The sequence below is a fragment of the Neltuma alba genome, unplaced genomic scaffold (genome assembly GCF_004799145.2).
Source record: "Neltuma alba isolate B1F8T4 unplaced genomic scaffold, ASM479914v2 tig00010840_pilon, whole genome shotgun sequence".
NCBI classification, from domain to species: Eukaryota; Viridiplantae; Streptophyta; class Magnoliopsida; order Fabales; family Fabaceae; genus Neltuma; species Neltuma alba.
In genome coordinates, this window is record NW_021635638.1 from 352536 (window position 1) to 376884 (window position 24349).

At 36.6% G+C, this 24349-nt stretch overlaps 1 protein-coding gene across 2 annotated transcripts; it reads left to right on the plus strand.

Annotated features, from left to right (window-relative positions):
* Positions 1-374: 374 nt before the first annotated feature.
* LOC114759405 (regulator of nonsense transcripts UPF2) lies at positions 375-23562 on the plus strand. 2 transcript variants are annotated; one of them, XM_028948578.1, is made up of 18 exons: positions 375-573; positions 706-797; positions 7699-7786; positions 8260-8462; positions 9010-9354; positions 10065-10169; positions 10304-10431; positions 10908-11084; positions 11251-11332; positions 12185-12472; positions 12579-12776; positions 12882-12983; positions 16187-16438; positions 16540-16758; positions 17274-17444; positions 17873-18058; positions 21698-22168; positions 22527-23562. In XM_028948578.1, exons 2-18 carry the CDS (start codon positions 726-728, stop codon positions 23025-23027), a joined length of 3588 nt encoding a protein of 1195 aa, XP_028804411.1. In that variant the 5' UTR covers positions 375-573; positions 706-725; the 3' UTR covers positions 23028-23562. The 2 variants fall into 2 exon arrangements, with proteins under 2 accessions (XP_028804411.1, XP_028804412.1); XM_028948579.1 differs by lacking the exons at positions 375-573; positions 706-797 and adding an exon at positions 6856-6977.
* The last annotated feature ends 787 nt before the right edge of the window (positions 23563-24349 follow it).

Here is a 24349-nt window from a genome sequence, read left to right on the forward strand (position 1 = left end):
TGATTATATTATCTCAATGCATAAAGATTTTAACATCTAATTCGACCAGCAATCCAAATTGTAGATTATAAACTATTCCCTTAATCGATTTAATGGCTGTTTTGATTTTGAAATCTCAGTTAAGCTTTAATAATTGACTTTTATAAATGGGGCTTAAGAGTTCACTGAGTGGCCTGCAAACAGAATCGGGCCGATCCGTTTCCTCACTCGACATGGAAAGGGTCGGGTTGCCCGTCTTATCCCGTTTCCATACAATAGTAGTAACATTTTTATTAAATTATGATTTAAAATTTACTTCTCATTTTACCATTTTACCCTCGAAAAACTTCCTGTCTTCGAAACTCAAATGCAAAAAGCACGCGTTCGCCAGTTCTCGCCTTCTCGGCGTCATCGAAGCTCTCCGCAGGCCTTCGCAGTTCGCACGATTACCGCCGTTTGCCGTACAACGGTCGTCTCATCACTTGTCAGACTCCTCTATATCATCGCAAGTCCGTGACCGTTGCCTTCTGCCCTTCTCCTCCTTCACAAGATCTCCTGGTTCGCGAAGAGATCTGCTTCGTTTCTTTGCCTGAGGTTTCTGCTTTCCCCTTCATGTTCATCTTCGCTTCTAGAGTTCGTTTCTGCCCGAGGTTTCTGATTTTAATTTTTAATTTTTGCTTCAGCTGATTTCAAGCCTAAGTTTGTTTGCTTTGTATCTGAATCCAGGTTAATTGGGTTTGATACTAATGAAGGAGAAGTCCCAGCAAGAGGATGAATCTCGCAATGAAAGTGAAAGTCACGGCAAGAAAGATGACGAGGTTGTATGATTTATCTTTAAAATGATAACTGATGATCCATCATGTGGTATTTCTTGGGTTTTATTTTTTGCCCCTTGAACAATTAGTAAGAATACTCCGTAGTTTTCTTTGCTGATAATTTGCAGCTTAAAATGCGGTATTTAAAATTCGTTATGTTGAAGTACAGTATCAATGTCGATTGCTCTTACTATAATCTCCATCTATAGTATTGAACAGTTAAATGTGAATATCATGCAACTTTGAGGTTTGAGCAACTATCGCTGATGGGAAGAAGTAAAAAATACGACTAAATTATTGTAATTTATGCTATAGGGTAGTTCGTTGCGTGGGCAAAAAGTATCAACAAAGATGTTAAGGCCAAGGTCCAGTAAGATGAAAAGTTTGCTAGATGAATGGAAGAGTTTTTGGGGGAGGCCAAGGGAAGCTGTTTGTAGGTAGTAGTGGGTAAATTAGTTTTGAATGTAGAATAATAGATGAAAGGCCTACATAGCTATATGAAGCAAAAACTTTGGATGTATCACTATTAGAATTTGGAGAGAATGTTGGACAATTGATAGGTATTGTTAACCAGTGAGGTGTTAGAATAACTTAAGGAAACAATGAAGAAGATACCTAGTTTTCTCGGCATTTATGGTTCCCATTGGGGAAAGGGTTGCTGATTAATGCTGTTGACCTGATCCCCATTACAAACCTTACATGATAATGACTTGCAGGGTAGCCTGTCATTCTCTAATCAAACTTGCAGCGAGTACAAAAGAAAGATGAATTGGTTTTGGTTCACCTCTCTTACTGAAAGTTTCTGAATAGTAATTCTCTGTATATTCACTCATGATCTGATTACATAATATATAAGGGAAATAGGAATCAACCTAATCAATACAGATCTGATCCTATACCTCCTAATTAATACAGATTTGATTCTATTCCTCCTAAAATCATGGAGCACTAATAGTGACCAGATTTCTCTCTAATCTGACCGTTGCTATTTATTACAGAATATTCTCTGTAATATAACATAGGAAATTAGGTTAAGCATTTGGTTTCTGGGCCTTTAGGCAGCAGGCCCACTTTCCCACACTCCCCCTCAAGCTGGTGAGTAGATGTTAATCATTCCCAGCTTGCTTCTGAAACCTTCAAATTTTTCTTGAGTTAGAGACTTTGTCATCACGTCTGCAATTTGATTTCTTGAGGGAATGTAAGCTAGATCAATCACCTTACTATCTATCTTTTCTTTAATGAAGTGTCGATCGATTTCCACATGTTTTGTGCGATCATGATGCACTGGATTATTAGCAATCTTGATTGCTGACACATTATCGCACCAAACTTTCATTGGAGCATTAACCTCAATTTCAAGCTCCTTCAAGAGTCTCATAAGCCATATCCCCTCACAAATACCTAGGGCCAAGGCCCTATATTCTGATTCGGCCGAACTCCTTGATACCACTGGTTGTTTCTTACTCCTCCAAGTAACTAAATTTCCCCACACATAAGAACAATAACCAGTAGTAGATCGTCTATCTCTTTTTGATCCTGCCCAGTCAGCATCAGTGAATAGTTCAATTTCTTTAGATGTGCCCTTAGCAAAGAACAACCCTTGTCCTGGGGTCTTCTTCAGGTACCTCAGTATTCTGTAGACTGCTGTCATGTGTTCCTTTTGAGGACTATTTGAGAATTGGCTCACCACGCTAACTGGATAGCATATGTCAGGCCTTGTGTGGGATAGGTAAATAAGTTTCCCTACTAGCCTTTGATATTGCTCCTTGTTTACTACCTTTCCATCTGACTTGATTGTTAGCTTTTGGTTCAGCTCCATTGGAGTATTAGCAGGTCGAGCTCCCAACATCCCTGTTTCTTTTAGGAGGTCAAGTGTATACTTACGTTGTGATACACTTATCCCTTTATGAGTTCGCGCCACCTCCATGCCTAGAAAGTATCTTAGTGGGCCAAGATCTTTGATTTCAAATTCTGTTGCTAAGTCTCCTTTTAGCTTTGTGATTTCTTTTTCATCATTCCCTGTCAAAACTATATCATCAACATAAACAATAAGTATAGTTATTTTTTCATGATGGTGTTTAACAAACAGGGTATCATCGGCTTGACATTGTTTATAGCCTAACCCTTTGATGGCTCGAGAGAACTTCTCAAACCAAGCCCTTGGAGACTGTTTCAGCCCATACAAAGATTTGTGTAGCCTACACACCTTCCCAAAATTGTTTGAGTTTCTCATTCCCAAAGGAATCTCCATGTAAACTTCTTCTTCTAAGTCCCCATTAAGGAAAGCATTTTTAACATCAAGTTGGTGTAAAGACCAATCTAAATTTGCAGCAAGAGATAAGAGAACATTTATAGTATTAAGTTTAGCTACAGGGGCAAAGGTCTCTTGGTAATCTATCCCATAAGTTTGAGTAAACCCTCTAGCAACCAAACGGGCCTTATATTTGTTTATACTTCCATCGGGGTTATATTTTACTGTGAATACCCATTTACTACTCACAATTGATTTACCTTTAGGAAGATTTGTAATTTTCCAGGTTCCATTCTTTTGTAAAGCTCTCAATTCTTCTTCAATAGCTTGTTTCCAATGTAGATCTGTAACAGCCTCATTGAAACTTTTAGGAATTTTCACACTTTCTACATTTGCTACAAAAGTTTTTAGGTGGGGTGAGAGCTTACTGTATGAGACATACTTACTAATAGGATGTTGAGTGCAGCTCCTTTTTCCTTTTCTTAGGGCAATAGGCCAATGAAGTTCTTCAGAACCCATTTCAGGTGCAGAGTCATGTTGCTGCATAGATGTAGAGTCACGTTGCTGTTCTGTGGTATTACTAGGTTGGTTTTCCATAGTTTCAACCATAGGCTGGTCACAGAGAGAGTTTAGAGGCTCAAAAGGATTTGTATCTTGATAGACAGATCTGTTTGGGGTAGTTTCGGTTCTGTTTGGTGTATGTTCAGATCTGTTTTGGGAGCTGTGTGTTGATTCTGTAAAGTGGGAAGGCATAATAGGTATATCTAGGGAGATTGAAGGTCCAACTATTTGCTGGTCTGTTTGAGAACCCTTGTGATAGTCACAAATTGTCCAGTCACTTTCCTTGTTCTCCCCCTGAATGGATGATTTGGGATAATATGGTTGAGATTCAACAAACTTGACATTCATTGTAATGTAAACCTTTTTGGTAACAGGGGAATAGCATTTGTAACCTTTATGATTTGAGGAATAACCAAGAAAAATACATTTAATGGCTCTAGGGTCCAGTTTTCCCCCATGTTCATTATAAACAAAGGCAGTACACCCAAAAACCCTCTTGGGAAGAGAAGTTACGAGGGAAGAGTTTGGAAAAGTGTCAAGAAATTTTTGTAAAGGGGTCTGGAAGTGCAGAACTTTTGAAGGCATTCGATTTATCAAATGAGCAGCGGTAAGTATAGCATCCCCCCAAAATTGGTGAGGAACATTGCCCCCGATCATAAGGGCTCTAGCAACTTCTAAAAGATGTCTGTTTTTCCTTTCAGAAACTCCATTCTGTTGGGGAGAATAGACACAGGAGGTCTGGTGATGAATGCCATTTGTGGTTAAAAAATTTTTAAAAGATGAATTTAAATATTCTTTCCCATTATCAGTGCGAAGAATTTTGATTGAAGTCTGGAATTGATTTTTGATGAAAGCATAAAAATTTTGAAAAACAGAAAACACTTCTGACTTGTTTGTAATTAGAAAAACCCAAGTCAATCTTGTATGATCATCTATAAAAGTTACAAACCAGCGGGCTTTGGAGTTGGTGTCAAATTTAGACGGCCCCCAAACATCACTATGGACAAGGGAAAAAGGGTGAGAGGGGGTATAGGGTTGTGGAGGATAAGAGTGTCTAATTTGTTTTGCAAAATGGCATGTATCACAATGAAAATCAACAACAGATTTATTACTGATAGAAGGAAATAAAACTTGCATATAACTAGGACTAGGGTGGCCTAACCTAGAATGCCACAACATTATTTCATTAGTTGGCATAGTAGATGAAATAGAGCAAGAAATAGAAACTTTTGGTGAAGATCCTTGGATATAATAAAGTCCATTCCAGACTTTAGCAGCGCCAATCATCTTCCCCAATGCCAAGTCCTGAAAAACACAACTAATATTATCAAAAGTAACAAGGCAATGCAATTGATCAGCAACTCGTTTTACTGACAGCAGGCTGCACTTAATTTCAGGGACATATAGAACATTTTTCAATGTAATATGTTCAGAGATAATAACAGTTCCAGAACCTAGAACCTTGGAAAACTGCCCATTAGCAACCTCTACAGTATTATGGTTAGAAAAAGGACTGAAATCAGAAAAGACCTCTTTAAATCCAGTGATATGATCAGTGGCACCGGAGTCAATTATCCATAAATTCTTAGATGGAGTCACACTACTAAGAGCATGAGTTAGGATAGTACCTGCACGGGCTAGAGTAACAGAGGGTGTAGGGGTCTCACTTGTAGAGGCAGTAGCGTGCTTGTCCAGCAACTTTCGCAGAAGTAGTAGCTCATCATGGCTTAAGAGACTACTATCAGCAGTAGAGGAACCCACCATTAAGCCCTTGCTTTCTATTTTGCCTTTCTGCTTGCTGTTTGGAGGTTTTCCATGAAGCTTCCAACATACCTCTCGTGTGTGTCCACTCTTGTGACAGTAGTCACACCATTTGCTAGACTTTTTGTTTTTAGTGTCCCCTTGGGGCCACGGACAGCAAGAGCAGATGAATCATTAGAATGTGTGGAAGAAAAAGAAGAGGAATTAATCAATACCTTCCTACTTTCTTCAAACTTGACAGTATTGAAAGCTTCTATAAGTGAGGGAAGAGGTTTAAGACTCATGATTCGTCCCCTCACATCTTCAAAGGAATCATCTAGTCCGAGTAGAAACTTGTAGCACCGTTCCCGATCCACCAACTTTTTGTAATACATGGCATCTGTGGGATTGGACCATTCATGGACCTCATAGAGGTCTATTTGTTGCCAAAGTTTCATTAATGCTGTGCAATATTGAGTTACAGATTGTTCACCTTTAACCAGATCATGAAGTAAGCGTTTGACTTGAAATAGAGCAGCTGTATTTTCTGTAACAGAATAAGTGGCCTTTGCAGAATCCCAAATTTCTTTGGCTGTTGTAGCAAGGAGATAGTTTTCTCCAATCTCGACTGTCATGGAGTTGACGAGCCATGCCATTACTAGATTATTTTCTGCACACCATGTAGGAAATTGTGGATCAGTAGCAGCTGGTGGTGGCGGAGATCCTGTGAGATATTTCTCCTTGTTGCGACCACGAACAAACATGAGAACATAGCGAGACCATTGAAGGTAATTGTTCCCATTTAGATGATGGGTAACAGGCATTTGAGAGAAGGCATCTGATGGCAAACCTAGTGGCGGTGTACTCCTAGTTGTTCCGCCACCTTGTGAGGCCGAACCTTGCCCTGAAGGAGGGAGATTACTGCCATCAGCAGTAAAACCACGTGGCTGCTGCAATGCAGCCTTGAAAGACATTGAGAGGGCTTTTCTTTCTCACGGCTCTGATACCATGAAAGTTTCTGAATAGTAATTCTCTGTATATTCACTCATGATCTGATTACATAATATATAAGGGAAATAGGAATCAACCTAATCAATACAGATTTGATCCTATACCTCCTAATTAATACAGATTTGATTCTATTCCTCCTAAAATCATGGAGCACTAATAGTGACCAGATTTCTCTCTAATCTGACCGTTGCTATTTATTACAGAATATTCTCTGTAATATAACATAGGAAATTAGGTTAAGCATTTGGTTTCTGGGCCTTTAGGCAGCAGGCCCACTTTCCCACACTTACTTATAAAGGCAAAGAGATATCCTTTATTATTGGTGGAGCCTCTTATGCCTGCTGATTTTTCAATTTATACTTTTGATTTTGATTCCATTGGTCATCGTAGATCAAACAACAACAACAAGCCTTATCCCACTAGGTGGGGTCGGCTACATGAATCACACGACGCCATCGTGCTATGTCATCGTAGATCAAAGATGTTGAGTTTGAAGGCCGAGGTCAAGTAAGGTGAAAGCAGGGCCCAGATGGATTCAAAGAGTTTTGTGTGGGAAACAACAGAAATTGCAATTAGTTAGTAGCAGGAGAGTTTGTAATTATCAAGTAAAAGCTCCACATGTAATTCGATTTAAATATAAGAAAAACTCCCCTTAATTTTTGTCAGAAATATTCCAGAATTAATCATGGGTCATCACTTAAGAACTTAAGATTTTGGGATGCATAGTCCTTGTGAAAGCACAAGTGTGTCAATGAGTATTTTGCTAGAGTTTGATCCTTTTTGCTTCTCATTTCTCCTTACTAAAATTAACTTCGTTTCTTTGGTGATACCATTCTAAAAGCAACATTAGGTGCGGAGTAATCCAGATTCAGCTGCGTTGAACCACATAGACATGAAGCTCTCCAAAGGGCTATTTTCTTCACATGAGACTTAAACTCGAGACCTTGCTTAAGGAAGACAAGCGTCAAACCTCTTGAACTAATTGCCATTGGTTTAATTAAAATAAACTTTCATTATAATGTTTAGTGGGCCTGTGCTTCGTCCATGCTGGTCTCAAAGGAAGGGGTTGTGGTTGTGTGTGTATGTGTGTTTTTTTTTTTTTTGGGGTGGGGGTTGGGTGGTTAAAATCATTCCTCTACAAGATTCTTTTCTTCTTAGAATTGAGAGAGAATCTAGCTGTTGGCTTTGTTAGCTTGTCAAGAGCTCACATAAATGCATTGATTCTATTGTGTCTTTTGCTCGAGATGTAAACTGCAATTTTGTTCTATGAAATTCTTGGATGGTATATTTCTTCTGCTGTGAACTGACTTAAATTGTTTTCATTCTTTTCATCATGTGCAGGAAGCGGCTGCACGCCATGATGAAATGAAAAAATCAATTGAGGCCAAAATGGCTTTACGTCAAAGCAATTTGAATCCTGAAAGGCCTGGTTAGTTCCCCACCCCCTCCCTGCTCATATTGATAGTATGTATGCGCACTATTCAGTTTTATGCTGCAACTAGCAGGAATTAAAATCTTCAAAATGGAATTTACCTCTTGTACTAGAAGTGATCTTTAGCCTCTTCCCCTTTTCTTGGAAACAAAGCTTTTCTGTAGTGAATAGAATTTCGTATTTTTAGTATGATGCTTTTACACTTGTTGATGGAAAACACGGATGATAATGATATTTGTTGCCTTAGGGAATAGAGTTCCTTGTGCTTTAATATATTCAATTTCCTTTTCTTTGTTCTTTTTATGAGAGCAAAGTTGGTAATTAAAATATGAAATTGATTCTTTCTTCCTGTTATTCAAACAGCTTTTTGCAACATAGGAATCCGTGTATGGTTTATTATCTTTTATGCTTGTTGAATTGTCATCAGTTTTTGCTTCATGAATAGTAATTGAGTGTATTTTTACATACAGACTCAGGATTTCTTAGGACACTGGATTCCAGCATCAAGCGCAACACTGCAGTTATTAAGAAACTGAAGCAAATCAATGAAGAGCAACGGGAAGCCCTGATGGATGAGTTGCGAAGTGTCAACTTAAGCAAATTTGTCAGTGAAGCTGTGGCAGCTATATGTGAAGCCAAACTTAGATCATCAGACATTCATGCAGGAGTTCAGGTGGGTGCTTTGCATTTTTCTTTCTTCTCATCATTTTCTTTTGGGCATGCTGCATTGCTTGAACTGAGTTGTGTTTGGGTTTCTTGTTTTGACATATTAGAAATGATTTCCTAGTAAAACGGAGGTTCTTTGTTTCATTGTAATTAACTTGGAAAGGTATTTGCATGTGCCTTGTTTAGATTATTGCAAAAATCTAGGACAAGCATTCTAAAATCCCAATGGTACAAAATTTAAACTTTAAGGTCGTAAAATAAGCATTCACATGTTTTCTCTGGCTGCAATTTGTCTTGCTTTTTAATCCCAAGCTGGAGCTTCTCTTGTTTCAATATTTATGTTCTATGAGGCTTTTTCTAGTTAAAATTCTGGGCTTGTTATTTTGATTGGCTTTTAGACACTGTAAATGAAGACAGTTCCTTTTATAATTTAGAATGTAGGGTTTTTTGCCTCCATTTCGTTGCTAGGTCTTGCTATAATTTTATTGGTTGCAATTATCTTTTTAAAGGCATGATTCCTGAGACATTCCTGACTTAGATCTCTTTTTCAATAGATTTGCTCTTTGCTTCACCAAAGATACAAGGACTTCACACCAAGCTTGATTCAAGGGCTTCTCAAAGTTTTCTCCCCTGGGAAATCTGGGGATGAATCTGATGCAGATAGAAACTTAAAGGCAATGAAGAAGCGTAGCACTCTGAAACTTCTGTTGGAACTTTATTTTGTTGGTGTTATAGAAGATTGTGGTATTTTTATCAACATTATAAAAGACCTTACCAGTGCAGAACAGCTAAAAGACATAGATTCTACACAAACTAGTTTGACTCTTCTTTCTAGCTTTGCTCGCCAAGGGAGAATATTTTTAGGACTTCCTATTACTGGACAAGAAATTCATGAAGAGGTACGTCTTTATCTTCCCATTAAGAATTCCATTTGTTGTTTTCTATGACTCTAATGATCAGTTTGGTTGTTGGGAGGGGATAGAGTTATTTATTCCTTGCATAAAAATCACGATATGTAATATCTGTTTTGCTCAAGGCATTGTTATTCCATAATACTCCCTCTGCTTCAAAATATAAGCAGCAAATCTTTATAAGGGTTTGGGCTTTCTTTCTTTGTTTTTTTTTTTTAAAAACAAGGCACAATTTAAACTTGTCTAATTATTTAATACGTTTTTTCATTTTTACCCCTAATTAACTAGATGTCTCTCATATCTTTTTTTCCACTTATTCTCTTTCATCTCTTTTTACTCATTCTCTCTCCCACTTACCCTCTCTGTAAATAAGGGTGTTTTGCGAACATAAGTTTCATTTAAATAATTTTAACCAACTTTTTGAGTTGTGTGATTTGTTTATGTGATGCTTATATTTTGAACTAGAAGAGGTAAGTGTTTTTTTCCCCCCTTCCTTTTTACATTTTTTTAGGGATATAAAAGACATTTCTTATCTACAAGGTTACTTTTCTCATCCTTTTATCTTTTCTTTCCATTTCATTCTTCTTACCAAACCAGCCCTGAATCTTCAATCATTTTTAAATTATTGTTTTGTCTTTAGAATTGTACCACCATGCCTGCTCTGTCCTTCATATTCCTGTGCTCACATGATGATACAGTTTTTGAAGGGACTGAACATCACAGCTGATCAGAAGAAAATTTTCCGAAAAGCATTTTATGCATTTCACGATGCTGCAGCAGAACTGCTTCGATCTGAGCATGCGGTAAGATTCGTCCCCTGTTAACTGTTGATTTTGGTTAGTTATTCACTTTTTGTTCTAGGTACTGCTTTTTTAGTAGATATTTGCAGCAATATTATGGTTCATGTGATTATTAATGGCTTTTATTTTTCTGACAGTCACTTCGACTAATGGAGCACGAAAATTCTAAGATCTTAAATGCAAAGGGGGAGCTTAGTGATGAGAATGTCTCTGCATATGAAAAGCTTCGAAAATCTTATGACCATTTATATCGTAATGTCTCATCGTAAGTTGCTTTTGTTGACTTTTTTCATTTCATTTTCCTATTTCATGTAGTGATTACTTTTTTGTTCTCTAAATGAATGGCTCCATATACCAATATTCCATAAGATTAGCAGTAAATAAATACATGAAAGGTTTAAGCTCTAGACATAAAGCAAAAACAACTTTCAGGAATTTCTAGATATGACAATCTATTGTTGAGGATAGTCTTGCAGGTGAGATTATTTTTAGATTAGTAATGAATGGAATTAAGGTTTGCATGTATTAGTTAATATTGTGTCAGGTGCACCCTCTGGATAATTGTATTACAGCTTAAAGCACGTATTTGAGTGCATGCAACACCACCCGAAAACATGGTTGAGGGTGGTGCAACGCCACCCTGAACATGCCCTATGGTCTTCCTCAACACATGAGATGTTTTCTTAAATATTTTAGCTTTACTTTTCTTCTGCCAACTCTTGCATGATTGCCTTGATGCAGATTAGCAGAATCTCTGGACATGCAACCTCCAGTAATGCCAGAGGATGGTCACACAACTAGGGTTACTAGTGGTGAGGAAGCTGTTTCTTCTGCTGCTGGGAAAGATTCTTCTGGTGTTGAGGCCATATGGGATGATGAAGATACTAGAGCATTCTATGAATGTTTACCTGATCTTAGGTATTTGTTTAAAATTTTATTCACTTGAAAAGAAAAATGATTATATATTGATGGGTAACTTTTCTTTCTAGTTAAATTGTTTGTTGCAAACGCTGGTTTTATTTTTATTTAGTCGGCTCTATTATTGTTTTATATCAGAGGAAACTTAATTTGGCCTTTATTCTAGAGCATTTGTTCCTGCTGTGCTATTGGGGGAAGTTGAGCCGAAAAGCAATGAACAACCTGGAAAGAGTCAAGACCAACCAACTGTAAGGAGCCATAACTCTGAATTATTTTGACCCATTGCAGGCATATGTTCTGGTTGCTTGCCTTTTTCTATTCAATAATTTCTCTGCTCATAAGTGGAAGCTACAAATGAGGTGTCTTCAGTTCCTATATCTTCTGGCCTTCCCTTTCTGAATGGGTATTTATGAAGTTTTGAACTATACTGGTTGTTTTGCAACATTGACATATTGTTTGATGTCATTTTACCTGGTTTCCTATCTGTTTTCCCCTATTATGTGCTGTTTTGTTTCTTTTTCTTTGTTTTTTTTGTGCTGTTCAAGTTGTTTGAGGGGCGTTTTTTAAAAATTCCTTCTGTGTATTGTAATATTATCATTTTGTCTGTAGAAGTTATGATTACTAGAACGAATTGATATACCTGAAATGATTCAAAGTTAAAATTTGAGTTCTAGTATCATTTCTACGTTTATTCTGTTTTTACTTTCTATTTTCAATATGGTTCCTGAATTTTTTTGTCTTAGTCCCATTCTGCTTTTTCCAGCAAGTGCAGTGCAATTTCTATGTGAAATGAATATTATGCAATATGATCGGGAATCAGTTAACTTGACATTTTTTAAACTTTTTCTCCCGACAATATGAGCAGAGCTTGTTAATTAAGACCATCCTAGCGGTTAAATCTTAATATTATGCAAGCTAAATTTGCTAATATCTAGCTTCTTCTTTATAAGTTCTAACTGGACATGTCCAAAGCTTTCACTTGTTATGTGACATGTCACATTTGCTTATTTTTACCATGCATGAAAACTCTGATACAGCCATAAGATTGCATCTTTTGTTCTTGCATCTATTCACTGACATCAAGGTTTTGGCATTTTAAGGAGCCAGTGTCTGAATCAGACAAACGTCAACCAGTTACACTAGAAAGTGGAGATGTCTCCGCAGAGCCCAGTGTGTCCCCAGAGCCAGAAACAGCTGAAAGAGTGAAAGATAAGGATGATAAAGAGAAGTCTAAAGACTTGGACAAAGAGAAGGGAAAAGAAAAAGAAAACGACAAAAAGGGGGAAAATGAAAAGGAGAATCTTAGAAATCTTGAAGGGACTAGTTTGGATGCTTTGCTGCAGAGGCTCCCAGGTTGTGTGAGCCGAGACCTTATTGATCAATTGACTGTAAGGATGTCTTGTTGAGTGCTATTATTCCATAATTTCTGAGATTTTGTTGTCATCATTGCCCTCATTATTAATTACTTTTGGCCTCGTTTCAATACTATTTCAGGTAGAATTCTGTTATTTAAACTCAAAGTCAAATCGGAAAAAGCTTGTTAGGGCATTGTTCAATGTACCAAGGACATCTCTGGAACTTCTACCTTATTATTCACGAATGGTTGCCACACTTTCAACATGCATGAAGGATGTCTCCTCCGTGCTCTTGCAGATGTTGGAGGAGGAATTCAACTTCTTAATAAACAAAAAGGTTAGTACTATGATTTTTTAATGTAAGTGAGACTAATCTGTGAACAATTAATGTATTTATTTTTCTTGTTTTCGTTGCCTGGTTTTGAAATTTCTTACTTTGTAGGACCAAATGAACATTGAGACAAAGATAAGGAACATACGGTTCATTGGAGAACTATGCAAGTTCAAAATAGCTCCAGCGGGCCTTGTCTTCAGTTGTTTGAAGGTATGATAAACTATCATTGAATTGAAATACTTAAATATAAAAATAAATGCTAATTGCTTTTAATTTAATTATTATGTTTTAAACCATATTTTGGAGTTAATCTCGTGTTTTAGTGAGGTCCAATTGCATCTAGTGACAATATGGAATTGTATATATGTGCGGGTATATGATTGGCAAGGAAATACATGAAAATAACAATATTATCTAATTTAACATTAATTTAGTTTATCAACAATCAAGGGGCTCAAACTTGCTGTGGGCTCAAACTTGCCTCTATATTTTACTCTAACCTGAAATAAGAATGATAATCCTTAAAAAAAAAAAACACAAGAGGACAAAACTTCTGTGGGGTCAAACTTGTAGTCTTGGTGACATGAATACGATTATCCACGGGCCATCACTAACCTTCAATTTTTAACTTAGGGCCTGTTTGGTATGCTGTAACTGATTTTGACTGGGAGAAAGTTGAATTTGGAGATAACCACATCTACCTCAATTTCTTAGTGGTGGATGGCATTGGTCAAGAATATGCAGCACATGGTGGGGCGGAAACCACAGAACTCCATTTTTCCTTGTCACCTTGAGGACAATGTGGCCCTTCATTTGGGGGGGGGGGGGTAATGTTGAACATAATGTTAATATTGACATGTGGGGTGCGAACCATGTGACTAGGTATTTGAGGTATTTTATATTTGACAGTTAGCAAGGGGGAAGGTTCTATGTGACGGGTTTGATTGTTGGAGAGGTTATGGAAAATGTGGTGAGTTAATTGGGAGAGTTCCTGTGCCTCTCGAATGCATAGGGTAGTGCTTGTTTTCTCTGTTTAGGTTTCACCTTCACAGGACTTGCCCTCTGTGGTGGTGTACTTTCAGTTGAATAATACATATTTCAGATATTTGATTCCATCAGAATGATAAATCAATTAGGAAAGGATAGAGCTCGAATCTAACTCTAATTGTTTTAAATGGCCAAAGGCTTAGGAGAATCTCCAAATGGATTAAACGGCACTTTCATTTCTCAATGACTAGCTTCAGAGGTTGTTAGCCTATTTGTATGGCTGGGAAAAATTGAAATAATTATGTAGTCTGAAGAATCCCTACAATATTTGACACAGTCTGCAACAGCTAAAAAAATAACAAACTGAATGTTGGGAACCACTTAAGAACATTATGATCCCTTATTCTGCTAAACCGACTTCTTAAATCTCTCAAAAGCAATTATTCAACAAAATAAACTGCAAAATGTGAAGAAAAATAAGAAATAATTAATTCATCTTTTGATGTTTTCTCCTTCTAAGATAAGGTTGCATTGGTCTCTTAACAAATACGCACTAAAGGTTTTTTTGGGGGGGGGGGCATTTTAGTGCTGATACGAGTCTATCAGTCAGTTCGTGGTTAGTTGGTCACTGCTTTATTAATTCGTACTCTTGGTTCTTTTACCATTCTTCTCTATGTCTTCTCTTCTACCCTTTACGTCTTTCTTAATTCCTATCTTTGGTATCAAAGGCGGCCTTGCTCCGCCATGGCTGAAGTTTCTCAGATTGAGTCTGTCCTTAAAGAAATAGGAGATCATTTTTGTGTTAATAATTCCAAAAAATCACTCTGTAGTGTTAACCTCAAGTGATCTAGATTCACAATCTTGGGATAGGGGTTATTTCTTCATTTTTCCAAAAGTGAGAGGAAAATATGGGTTTCCATGATGGACTGATGGCAAATACGGATTGGATTCTTGAAGTGGGTGGTGGATATTGTGGTTCTATAGATCTGTTTGTTGAACCTCCTAGATTTCCATAGAAGGTGAATATGGTGCCGTCCTTGGACACTGGAGTTTGTTTGTGTGTCTGTAGAACTGAGTCCACACTGTATATTAAAAGGGTTTTCTCTTGCCTCAATAAGGATTTCATGCCTCACTTGGGTGCTAATCATTTGGCATCATGCTGGTTGGTGACCTTGGAAAGAGCTACCTAAGGTTACAGAGGGTTTCGATCCTTGGAGGGCTGAGTGAACTGTTAAAGACTGCAGCACTGCAGCTATCAGGGTGTTTGCTTTTGATTGATTGTCAATTGGTGGGAGCCAATGCAGTGTGTGATGCCTAGGTCTCATGAGCTACTCAATTAGGTGCTTAGGTGGTTTTTAACTTGACATCTGGGCCTGATAGAATGTAGCAGACCAGACCTAACCAGCAAATGTAAGAGAAGAGAAGCTTGTTAGTGTGAGGATTGAAAATGGGACTGAAGTGAACGTAAAAGCAAATGCTTTCTGAAACTGCTCCCGTCCAAATTCTGACTTGGCATAATGCTATTAAATATGATTCCATGGCAAATAGTTCACATTTGAAACTCAAATAATTAAAGTGCATCCTAAGTGCTGACGTCACATGATGATGGTTAGAATCTGACAGAGGCAAAAGGGAAAGGGAATAAGGAAAGAGGAGAAACAGGGCAAAATAGAAGAGAATGGAGAAGGATTCTAGGGAGAAGAACAATAGATAAGATGAGAGGGATTCTGAATAATGCGTGCTGGTTGTTTATTCACAGTTCTGGGAAATACAATGGAATAGGGGATATATTCATAACCTTAGGCTAACGCATATATTCCTAATTACCTTACTTTTTTTTTTTTTTTTAATTGGCAAAGTATTCGTTCAATTCTGATAGGAGGAGATTAACCATTTTGCTTTCCTCTAAAGCAAAAGATTTGTTTCCTTTCCATGTTGATCTCCCTCCATTCCAGTACATGACATCCTCTTCGCTCTCTTTCTTAGATCTTCTGTTCTATTTCTTTGTCTAATCTGATTGTGGAGTTTATAGTGACTCTGTGATAATATCTGTTATGCAACATAATTTTTTTGTATTTACCCCTCCTTGAAAGAGTTTCTTCCGGTAAGAAGATACATAAGAAGTCACAATTTGAAATCTTTTAGGATTTGGAGATTGAGATATCAAAAATACATTGCAAATGTAAATCCCTGAGCAAAGAAACAGTTCAATTAATTTCACACTCATGCCACCCCTATTTTATGCAGAATAGAGATATGGATGGCTTTTGACTAACATCAAATTCCCTAACTAGCCACATGGAAAATTCCCTAGCTATCCCTTGATTCCTTCATTGCAGTAGATCTGATACACAATTGAATTACATTATGTAAGACAATGATTTTAAATTGATTTTTTTTTTTTTTTTGGGTTAATTGTATCCCAGGCTTGTTTAGATGATTTCACTCATCACAACATTGATGTAGCTTGCAATCTCCTTGAAACCTGTGGTCGTTTCTTATATCGATCTCCTGAAACTACAATACGTATGGCTAACATGTTGGAGATACTGATGCGCTTGAAAAATGTGAAAAACCTGGATCCCAGACATAGTACTTTAGTGGAGAATGCCTACTACCTTTGCAAGCCACCAGAGAGATCTGCACGAGTTTCTAAAGTCCGTCCTCCATTGCATCAGGTGTAACATGTATTTCAAGTTATTTGGTTTCTGATATCTGTTAAGCATCTGAATTAACATTCTAAGTGATTTCTTTTTTTTTTTTTTTTTTCCTGCTGCAGTATATCAGAAAATTACTTTTCTCTGATCTTGACAAATCTACCATTGAGCATGTGTTGAGGCAACTTCGTAAGTTGCCATGGAGTGAATGTGAATCATACCTTTTAAAATGCTTCATGAAGGTTCATAAAGGAAAATATGGTCAAATCCATCTGATAGCTTCTCTCGCTGCTGGTTTAAGTCGCTATCATGATGAATTTGCAGTGGCTATAGTTGATGAGGTTGGTATCTCCTGTCGTTTCTTTTCAATTCAATATCATGATCTAGATTTTGGGGAATGTCTGTTTTTCTGGAAAGATATCCTTAAACTAGAGAATACAAGAAAATCTCATAACAGAGCAGGAGCGAAAGACGTGAATAGCTTATAAATGTAAAGGTCAGCAATATCTTTACTGATCAGACATTGCGACACCCTTAAAATTCGTGCAGAGCAGTTGAGGGCGGCTTTATAAATAATTCCGTCTCACAATATATGTAAGGGAAAAAATTTGTCCAAGAAGATGCAAGCGTCCCTCTCCAACCAGGGCAAAGATAATCTGGTGTTCATTTGAATGGTTTCAATATAAATTAAGTATTCTATCTTCTTTAATTAGCAGTGTCAGCTGCAGCTAACTCTCCCCTGTCATGGGAAAATGAACTTTGCAAATGATTTCTTTTACCACATTTTTTTTCCCCTAATGATTGTGCTTGGTTGTGCTCTCGGTTGGAATTGTGATATTTGTGACGTGAGTTTCAGGTTTTGGAGGAGATTAGACTTGGGCTGGAGCTAAATGACTATGGGATGCAGCAACGAAGACTTGCCCATATGCGATTCCTTGGGGAGCTTTATAATTATGAGCATGTTGACTCCTCTGTGATATTTGAGACGCTATATCTAGTTCTTGTTTTTGGTCATGGAACTCCAGAGGTACGGTTTAGATTTTTTGTTCTTCTTTCAGTTCAGTCAGAGTGACTAAGAAGGTTGTTGCAAAGATAGTGATATGTTTCATGTATTGGATAGTAGAACTGATATCTTTAATAGGCGACGTATCACAACAGATAAAAGAATAAAATTCTTTATAACTCTCGCATGCTGGAAAAACATACCGGCGCAGTATAAGAAATGACAGTAATATGCTAAGATACCATTCTTCCTTTTTTTATGCAAAATTTTTCTGTATTTAAAATATATTTCCTCTTAGGCGAGAGGCATACTGTTTTAAAATTAAAAGCTCTTGATGCCTTGGATTTGGTAATGATTTGTTTTGAAATGTATGAATGAAAAATTGTTTAAATGATTTTGTTTTGCATATATGGCAACCGTCTCATACCATAGTGTACATTTCATACTTCCAGCAAGATGTGTTGGATCCACCAGAAGATTGTTTTCGTATCAGGATGGTTATAACTCTTCTTGAAACTTGTGGACATTACTTTGACCGAGGATCTTCAAAGAGAAAACTTGATCGATTCCTCATACACTTTCAGAGGTATATTCTAAGCAAAGGTGCACTGCCACTGGACATTGAATTTGATTTACAGGTTAGTCAGGCGGCTCTTTAATAGATCTCATTTTTTTCTCTGCTTAGTATATATACAAATATATGAAGCAGAAGGATGTCTGTCAGCATGCTTACATTCTAGATGTTGCCTAAATTGTTAATTGCTAGTTTTTTTATGTTGAGAAACCCTATCAAGGTAGGACTATTAATGGATCAATGGATTATTGATAACTAGGTCTGAGTAGGTCTGAGTTTATCATTACCTAAAGTAGAGTTAACTATTGTTTTTTAGTTTAACTATCTTCTCATTTCATTATGTTTTGGAGTTTATATTATCGTTAATCTATTTTCAAGTATATAAATAAGATGAGGGATTGCCATAGCATGTATGAGAGTTTCTTGTGCGTGCAAGCCTTCCCATTTGTGCATTCAATACTTTCTAACATAGGTCATGTTTTTGTCTGTCGATTTCTTCTAAGAAACCATTGGCAAAAGGCCACAGAGATGCCAAATGAAATGATTTATCTTAGATAATGCTCAAGCAACTCTGGCTATAATGCTTGATTCCTGCGTTTTGCTTTAACCACATACACCATTAGTACTAGCAAAAAAGGTGACGTTTCCAAAAAGCATTATTCTCCTTCTCTCGAAAATGTATAGACTAAGAAAACCCTAGAGTAAGCGCACAAGCCTAGTGCCCACAAAAAATTCCTGAATAACAAGTAATTTCACAATGCCTTAATAGAAGAATCTTATTTTTTCCCCTTTTATGCTGCTTATACATGTGATTAAGGCTTATATGTGGCCCACATAGGCCCTCCTGCCTTGGAGCTTATTGCCGAGTTGTTAGTGAAGTTTCAGATGTAAACTTGGAAAAAATGTTTCTAGAAATAATTGACCTGTTTTCTTTACGGGGGTGTTTGTAAATTGAAATTTTTTTCACACGATTAAGCTGTTGAAATAAATTTTTGTAAATCCATGTAATTTTAAATTGATTTCATGTGATCCTGAGTTTTATAGATTTTGGTTTCAACAGAAATTAGGCTTAAAAAGTAAATGTGTTTTAGATAATTTAGAGATTTTATGAATAATAATTTTGTGTAGAGATTTTATAAAAAGCAGTAATTATTTTGCGTTTGCTTACAATAATAAAAAGTGATTATTATTGAGTGATTTTCAAATTTGATGATATCTTTATACATCTCCATTCATAAAAAATGATTTATTATATATTTGTTTTCAAATTCTATGATATCTCTAGATATCTCAGTATTTTTATAACATTCTCTCATCTACTCGTTCTGATTATTGTTAGAAGATATCCGAAGTAGCTTCTCAAAATCATCAGACATTTTTCCATCAAAAAAAAAATCATCAGACATTTGCCCTTTTTTTTTTTTAAGATTCTGATTAATTTCAAAGGCTAAACAAGCATTTGAGAATTTCACAAAAGTGATTCCCCCCCCCCCCCCCCCAAAAAATGATAAGTGATTTTTTCCTGAAAAGGCTTAAACTAACTAGTACCGAAAATAAGTGATTTTTAGATAGTTTAGGGATTTTATGAAAATTTATTTATGGGAGAATTACCATGAAGTCCCAAGGAAAGAATTTAGTTACCAAAAAGTCCCAATGACAAGTGAGTAGCATCAATCAGTTGTCATTTCCTACATTAGAAAGCATAGTTCTCAGCCAGTTGTCAATAGACTTTTGGGTAATTAAATCCCTTCGTTGGATCTGAATGCAATTCCCCCTTAATTCATTGTGTAGAGATCTATAAAGGTATAAATTATTGTGTTTGATTATAATCATACAAGATGACTATTATTTAATTATTTTCATATTTTTGACATTGTTTTGTATCTTTATTAAAAATAATTTTTAAATTTTATGATATCTTTGTGTAAGTCCATATTTTTGTGATATTCTCCCTGATTCACCACATCTGATTATTTTCAGAAGCTAAAATAATCAGAAAATCCTTTTTTCCCCCATATTCTTGTTAGTTTTGAAAGCTTACACAGACATAATGAAATTTCACCAAAATTCTTTTTTTCCCCATATTCTTGTTATTTTTGAAAGCTTACACAAACCTAATGAAATTTCACCAATGTGATTCCCCCCCCCCCCCCCAAAAAAAAAGAAGAAAAACTTAAGTGATTTTTTCAAGAAGAAACCTTAAAAATTGGGCCCTTAGTGAAATATTTTAAAATTTTTGCATATGAAGTATAATTGGAGGTTTAGATGATAACTGTTTACATAAAGAAAAAATCCATTTCTAAGCAATATTTTTTTTAACTCCTCCCTCCATGTCAATTATGAGGCATTTTTAACTAGAACGCATGAACCAAGAAAAATAGTTAGGTAGTTTAGATTTCAGAATTTTTCCCAATTTTACCTTTATTTAATAGTACCAATAATTAATTATCTGTTAGGGAAGGTAAGTAAATTTGATGTGCTCTATTGCTCTTACGACCATTTTAAGTAAAAAGTTACTAATTGCTTTTAGAACTCTGTAGAATGCCTTATATTTTGAACATAGTATTTTACAAAACATGCCTTATATTTGACATGGAGATAGTAATTCTGACTAATGCTGGTCCAATGAGATTAATTTGTGGAATGTCACATTGTAAACAAACATAGAGAATAATAAAACCACCTCCTATGTATCTGTTTAGATTTTTGGGAGCTTGGTGATTATTCCCCGTAGTTGAGAAAACTTTTCATAGAAATTACCAAGTCCTGTTTTGAAAGTTTAACCTTGGGCGGGTAGCATGAGAAAAAACCTTCAAGATTTTTTACATGTTGCAATGGTACCTGACGCCTCAGATCGGTTGTTGGGCCTGGGTGTCAATATACAAAGAGATGTGATAACGTGACCATGGAATGCTGAATTATGGTAGATATACTCAAAAAGACAACACTCCATTCACCTAAGCCTGGTATCCTGTTGGATACAAATTACTCCGGCAGAGATCACGTGTATTTATTAGTCAGTTTCCTATTTCCGCCAATGTACTCTCAAGGATGTTAGTTTTTGCAATCTTCCATTTTTGCCAAATAAGGATGATTTTATTGTGATTATGCATTGTGAAATGATCAATGTTTTGTGTGGAGGAATGTTTTTTGTGAATATTTTAAACTCTAACCATATCCCGTTATGCGGACAAATAGAGAATTCTTGTACTAAGGAGCGGGAAGATGGGGTGATCTGTAATGGGAATTTTGCATGTTAATATATTGGGAGCTTGCTTAAAGTACTTATCTGCCTCCAAATCTAAAAGGAACCGAATTTTCCTGATTCAAATATCAATTTTAGCATATTAATTATAAAGGGTTAAACAGTAATAATGAGCTAAAGATGTATTTACAGGCCCCCTAAATCATGCAAGGCTTACTAATCTTCCTTGGATGCTTCGATATGGGTTATGCTCACAATTTTTTTTTCCCTAAGTAAATCTTAATTAACCAAATTGACAAGTTACAAATCTTAGTTGTAAAATAATAGTCCCATTGTAACATAAATAATAAAAGTATACTGTGGTACTGAATTTATGTTGTCAAGTTGACTTTTAAGTGTAGTTTTACACAATTCCCTTTTCTTTTTCAATTAAAATTTTTTATCATAAATATGATCAATATCTATTATGTGTCTGACTCATGATTGATGCTCATGTAGGACCTGTTTGCGGACTTGCGTCCCAATATGACTCGATACACATCAATTGAGGAAGTGAATGCAGCTCTTGTAGAGCTCGAGGAGCATGACCGTATTTCTTCTTCTGACAAGGCCAGTAGTGAAAAGCATTCTGACACTGAGAAACCTTCAAGTAGGAGTACACCTCATACTACAGCAAGGAATGGGCAGAGCATTGATAATGGTACAGAAGACAATGGAGTGCAAGATGATCTGAATGACAGTGAGAGTGATTCAGGGAGTGACGTACTTGATGTGGAGGGACATGATGATGAGGAGTTAGATGAGGAAAATCATGAGGATGGATGTGAGAGTGAAGATGAGGACGAGGATGATGATGGGGCTGTACCTGCTTCTGATGAGGAAGATGAAATCCATGTGAGACAGGCAGTGGCAGATTTGGACCCTCGGGAAGAAGCCAGTTTTGATCAGGAGCTTAAGGCTGTAGTACAGGCAAGGAACTGTATAATTTGTCTCCTTTCTCCTGCTCACTTCTGCAGTCTTGACTTCCCTTTTTTGCAAAAGTTATTTCGCCGTTTTCCTTCTGAATTTTGACTTTTAGGCCATTGTAAAATACCATCTGGGAACAAAATGTTACAATGTTTGTGTCTTTTGGGTCTCATTAATTTGGATGGAAAAGGGGGGTCATACTGAGCTCAAGAATGGCGGTAACAGATGAATAATGTTGTTCCTATGTTTTTTTCTCCCCGAAGGATGAGGGAAATTTAGTGGGGAAAAAGTAGTTTGTTATAGATGATGTTAGGCTGTCTGTTATAGCATTTTGAATGACACGATTTAATGCTTTGTGCAGGAGAGTATGGAACAGCGGAGGCAAGAGCTGCGAGGTCGTCCCACATTAAACATGATGATTCCAATGAACTTGTTTGAGAGTTCCACCAAAGATCACCATGCGAGGGTGGGTGGGGAAAGTGGTGATGAGACATTGGATGAGGAGATGGGTGGAAACAAAGAGGTACAGGTGAAAGTTCTTGTGAAGAGAGGGAACAAGCAACAAACGAAGCAGATGTACATTCCCCGAGATTGCTCATTGGTGCAGAGTACAAAGCAGAAAGAAGCAGCTGAACTGCAAGAGAAAGAAGACATCAAAAGGCTTGTCTTGGAGTATAATGATAGAGAAGAAGAGGAGTTGAATGGATTAGGAACCCAGCCAACAAACTGGTTGCTCAGCGTAGGCAACAAGGGTTCTGGCCGTGGCAACACTTTGGAAGGAACTGGTGGCCGGAGTGGCGGATCACGGCATCGGCATCATAGTCATGCTGGCAGTGGGGCCTACTATAGTCGGAGAAAGTGAATGGTACAAGATATATTCTGAATTCTGAGAGCAGATCAAGCCTAATTCCTCTCGGCAAGCTAAATATTGGGAAAACAGTAGTTTCAGCATGCTAAATTTGGGAAACAGTGGCAGGTCTGGCCGATCACGGCATCGGCATCATAGTCAATCCTCGTCTTTCATACACTCACCCTGTGCTATCGAGATGATTCAGGGTTAGAAGCTTAGTCTCTTGTTGGTTCAGAACCTGGAGTTTGTTGGTGAATACTATGTGTAATGAGGCGCAGTTGCAGTGCAGTGCAGTGCGTCGCCAAAATGTACTGGCTGCTTGGGGCGACGTGTTTGATGCTTGATGAAATCCTGTGTAACCACCATATTCTTAGCATTTGTTCATTGTATAGTCCTCCATATGAAGAGACAAATTATTCTAAGATAGAGATGTGGTTTTCCCTGGACCAGTAGTAATGTAAAGTGGAGAATGATGAATATGGAAGTGATTTGACATGCTACTAATTTAATATTGCCTCATTTGAAACAAGGTTTGAATTCCATAGCATGCTCTTCGTCTTTCCCTTTTGATCCCCAGTTGCTATAGGGAACAAAGGACGAAATCGATTCTTTTACTCAAGTGGTTCTCGCTTCTCCCTGTTCAACTTCGTGGAGAACGAGGGCTTTTGTAGAGGTGATCTCCAACCAAAAAGACTAAGGGTGTGTTTGAATGAAACCAAACCATGGTTTGGAGAATAGCTTCTAGAGAATAGAATCTGAAAAAAATAAATTTTGAGAAGAATAGATTTTGTGAAAAAGTGATTTTGAGAAGTGTGAGTGTTTGGATAGTTGTTATTAGAAGTACTTTTTATATATACAAATTGGCATAAATTAATATGATAATTATAGAAAAAATATCTTTTATGCTATATTTTAATTTGAAGGAATAAAATTATTAATAATATATTTTTTATTAACATATATTAATAATATATAAGATAATATAATTAATAAATAATTAATATGTATATATATTTATAATATAAAAGATTAAATATGTTTATAAAAAATATTTATAAAAAACAAGATACATATTCTATAGGCTCTCACACTCTCCCTTTTTTCTCCAAAAATAAAAAATTTCTATTTTTTTCCAAAACCATGGTTTTGAACCCAAATCATGGTTTTGATTTTTTTAAGGGTGTTTGGCTAACATTTTTCCCAAATCATGGTTTGGGGTGCTTGCCAAACACACCCTAATTTGACCCATTAAAGCCTCAATCAAATTAGAAGCTAATACTTCTTCCAATTTTAAATGTAAGAGATAAATAACTAATCTATAAAGATTAAAAAAA

Excerpts from the sequence above, each read along its gene's own strand:
- LOC114759405 (XM_028948578.1), top strand. The coding sequence starts at position 726 with ATGAAGGAGAAGTCCCAGCAAGAGGATGAATCTCGCAATGAAAGTGAA. Across the intron at positions 12,984-16,186 it reads TTGTCTTCAGTTGTTTGAAG|GCTTGTTTAGATGATTTCAC; the intron begins GTATGATAAACT and ends ATTGTATCCCAG. Across the intron at positions 18,059-21,697 it reads ACATTGAATTTGATTTACAG|GACCTGTTTGCGGACTTGCG; the intron begins GTTAGTCAGGCG and ends ATGCTCATGTAG.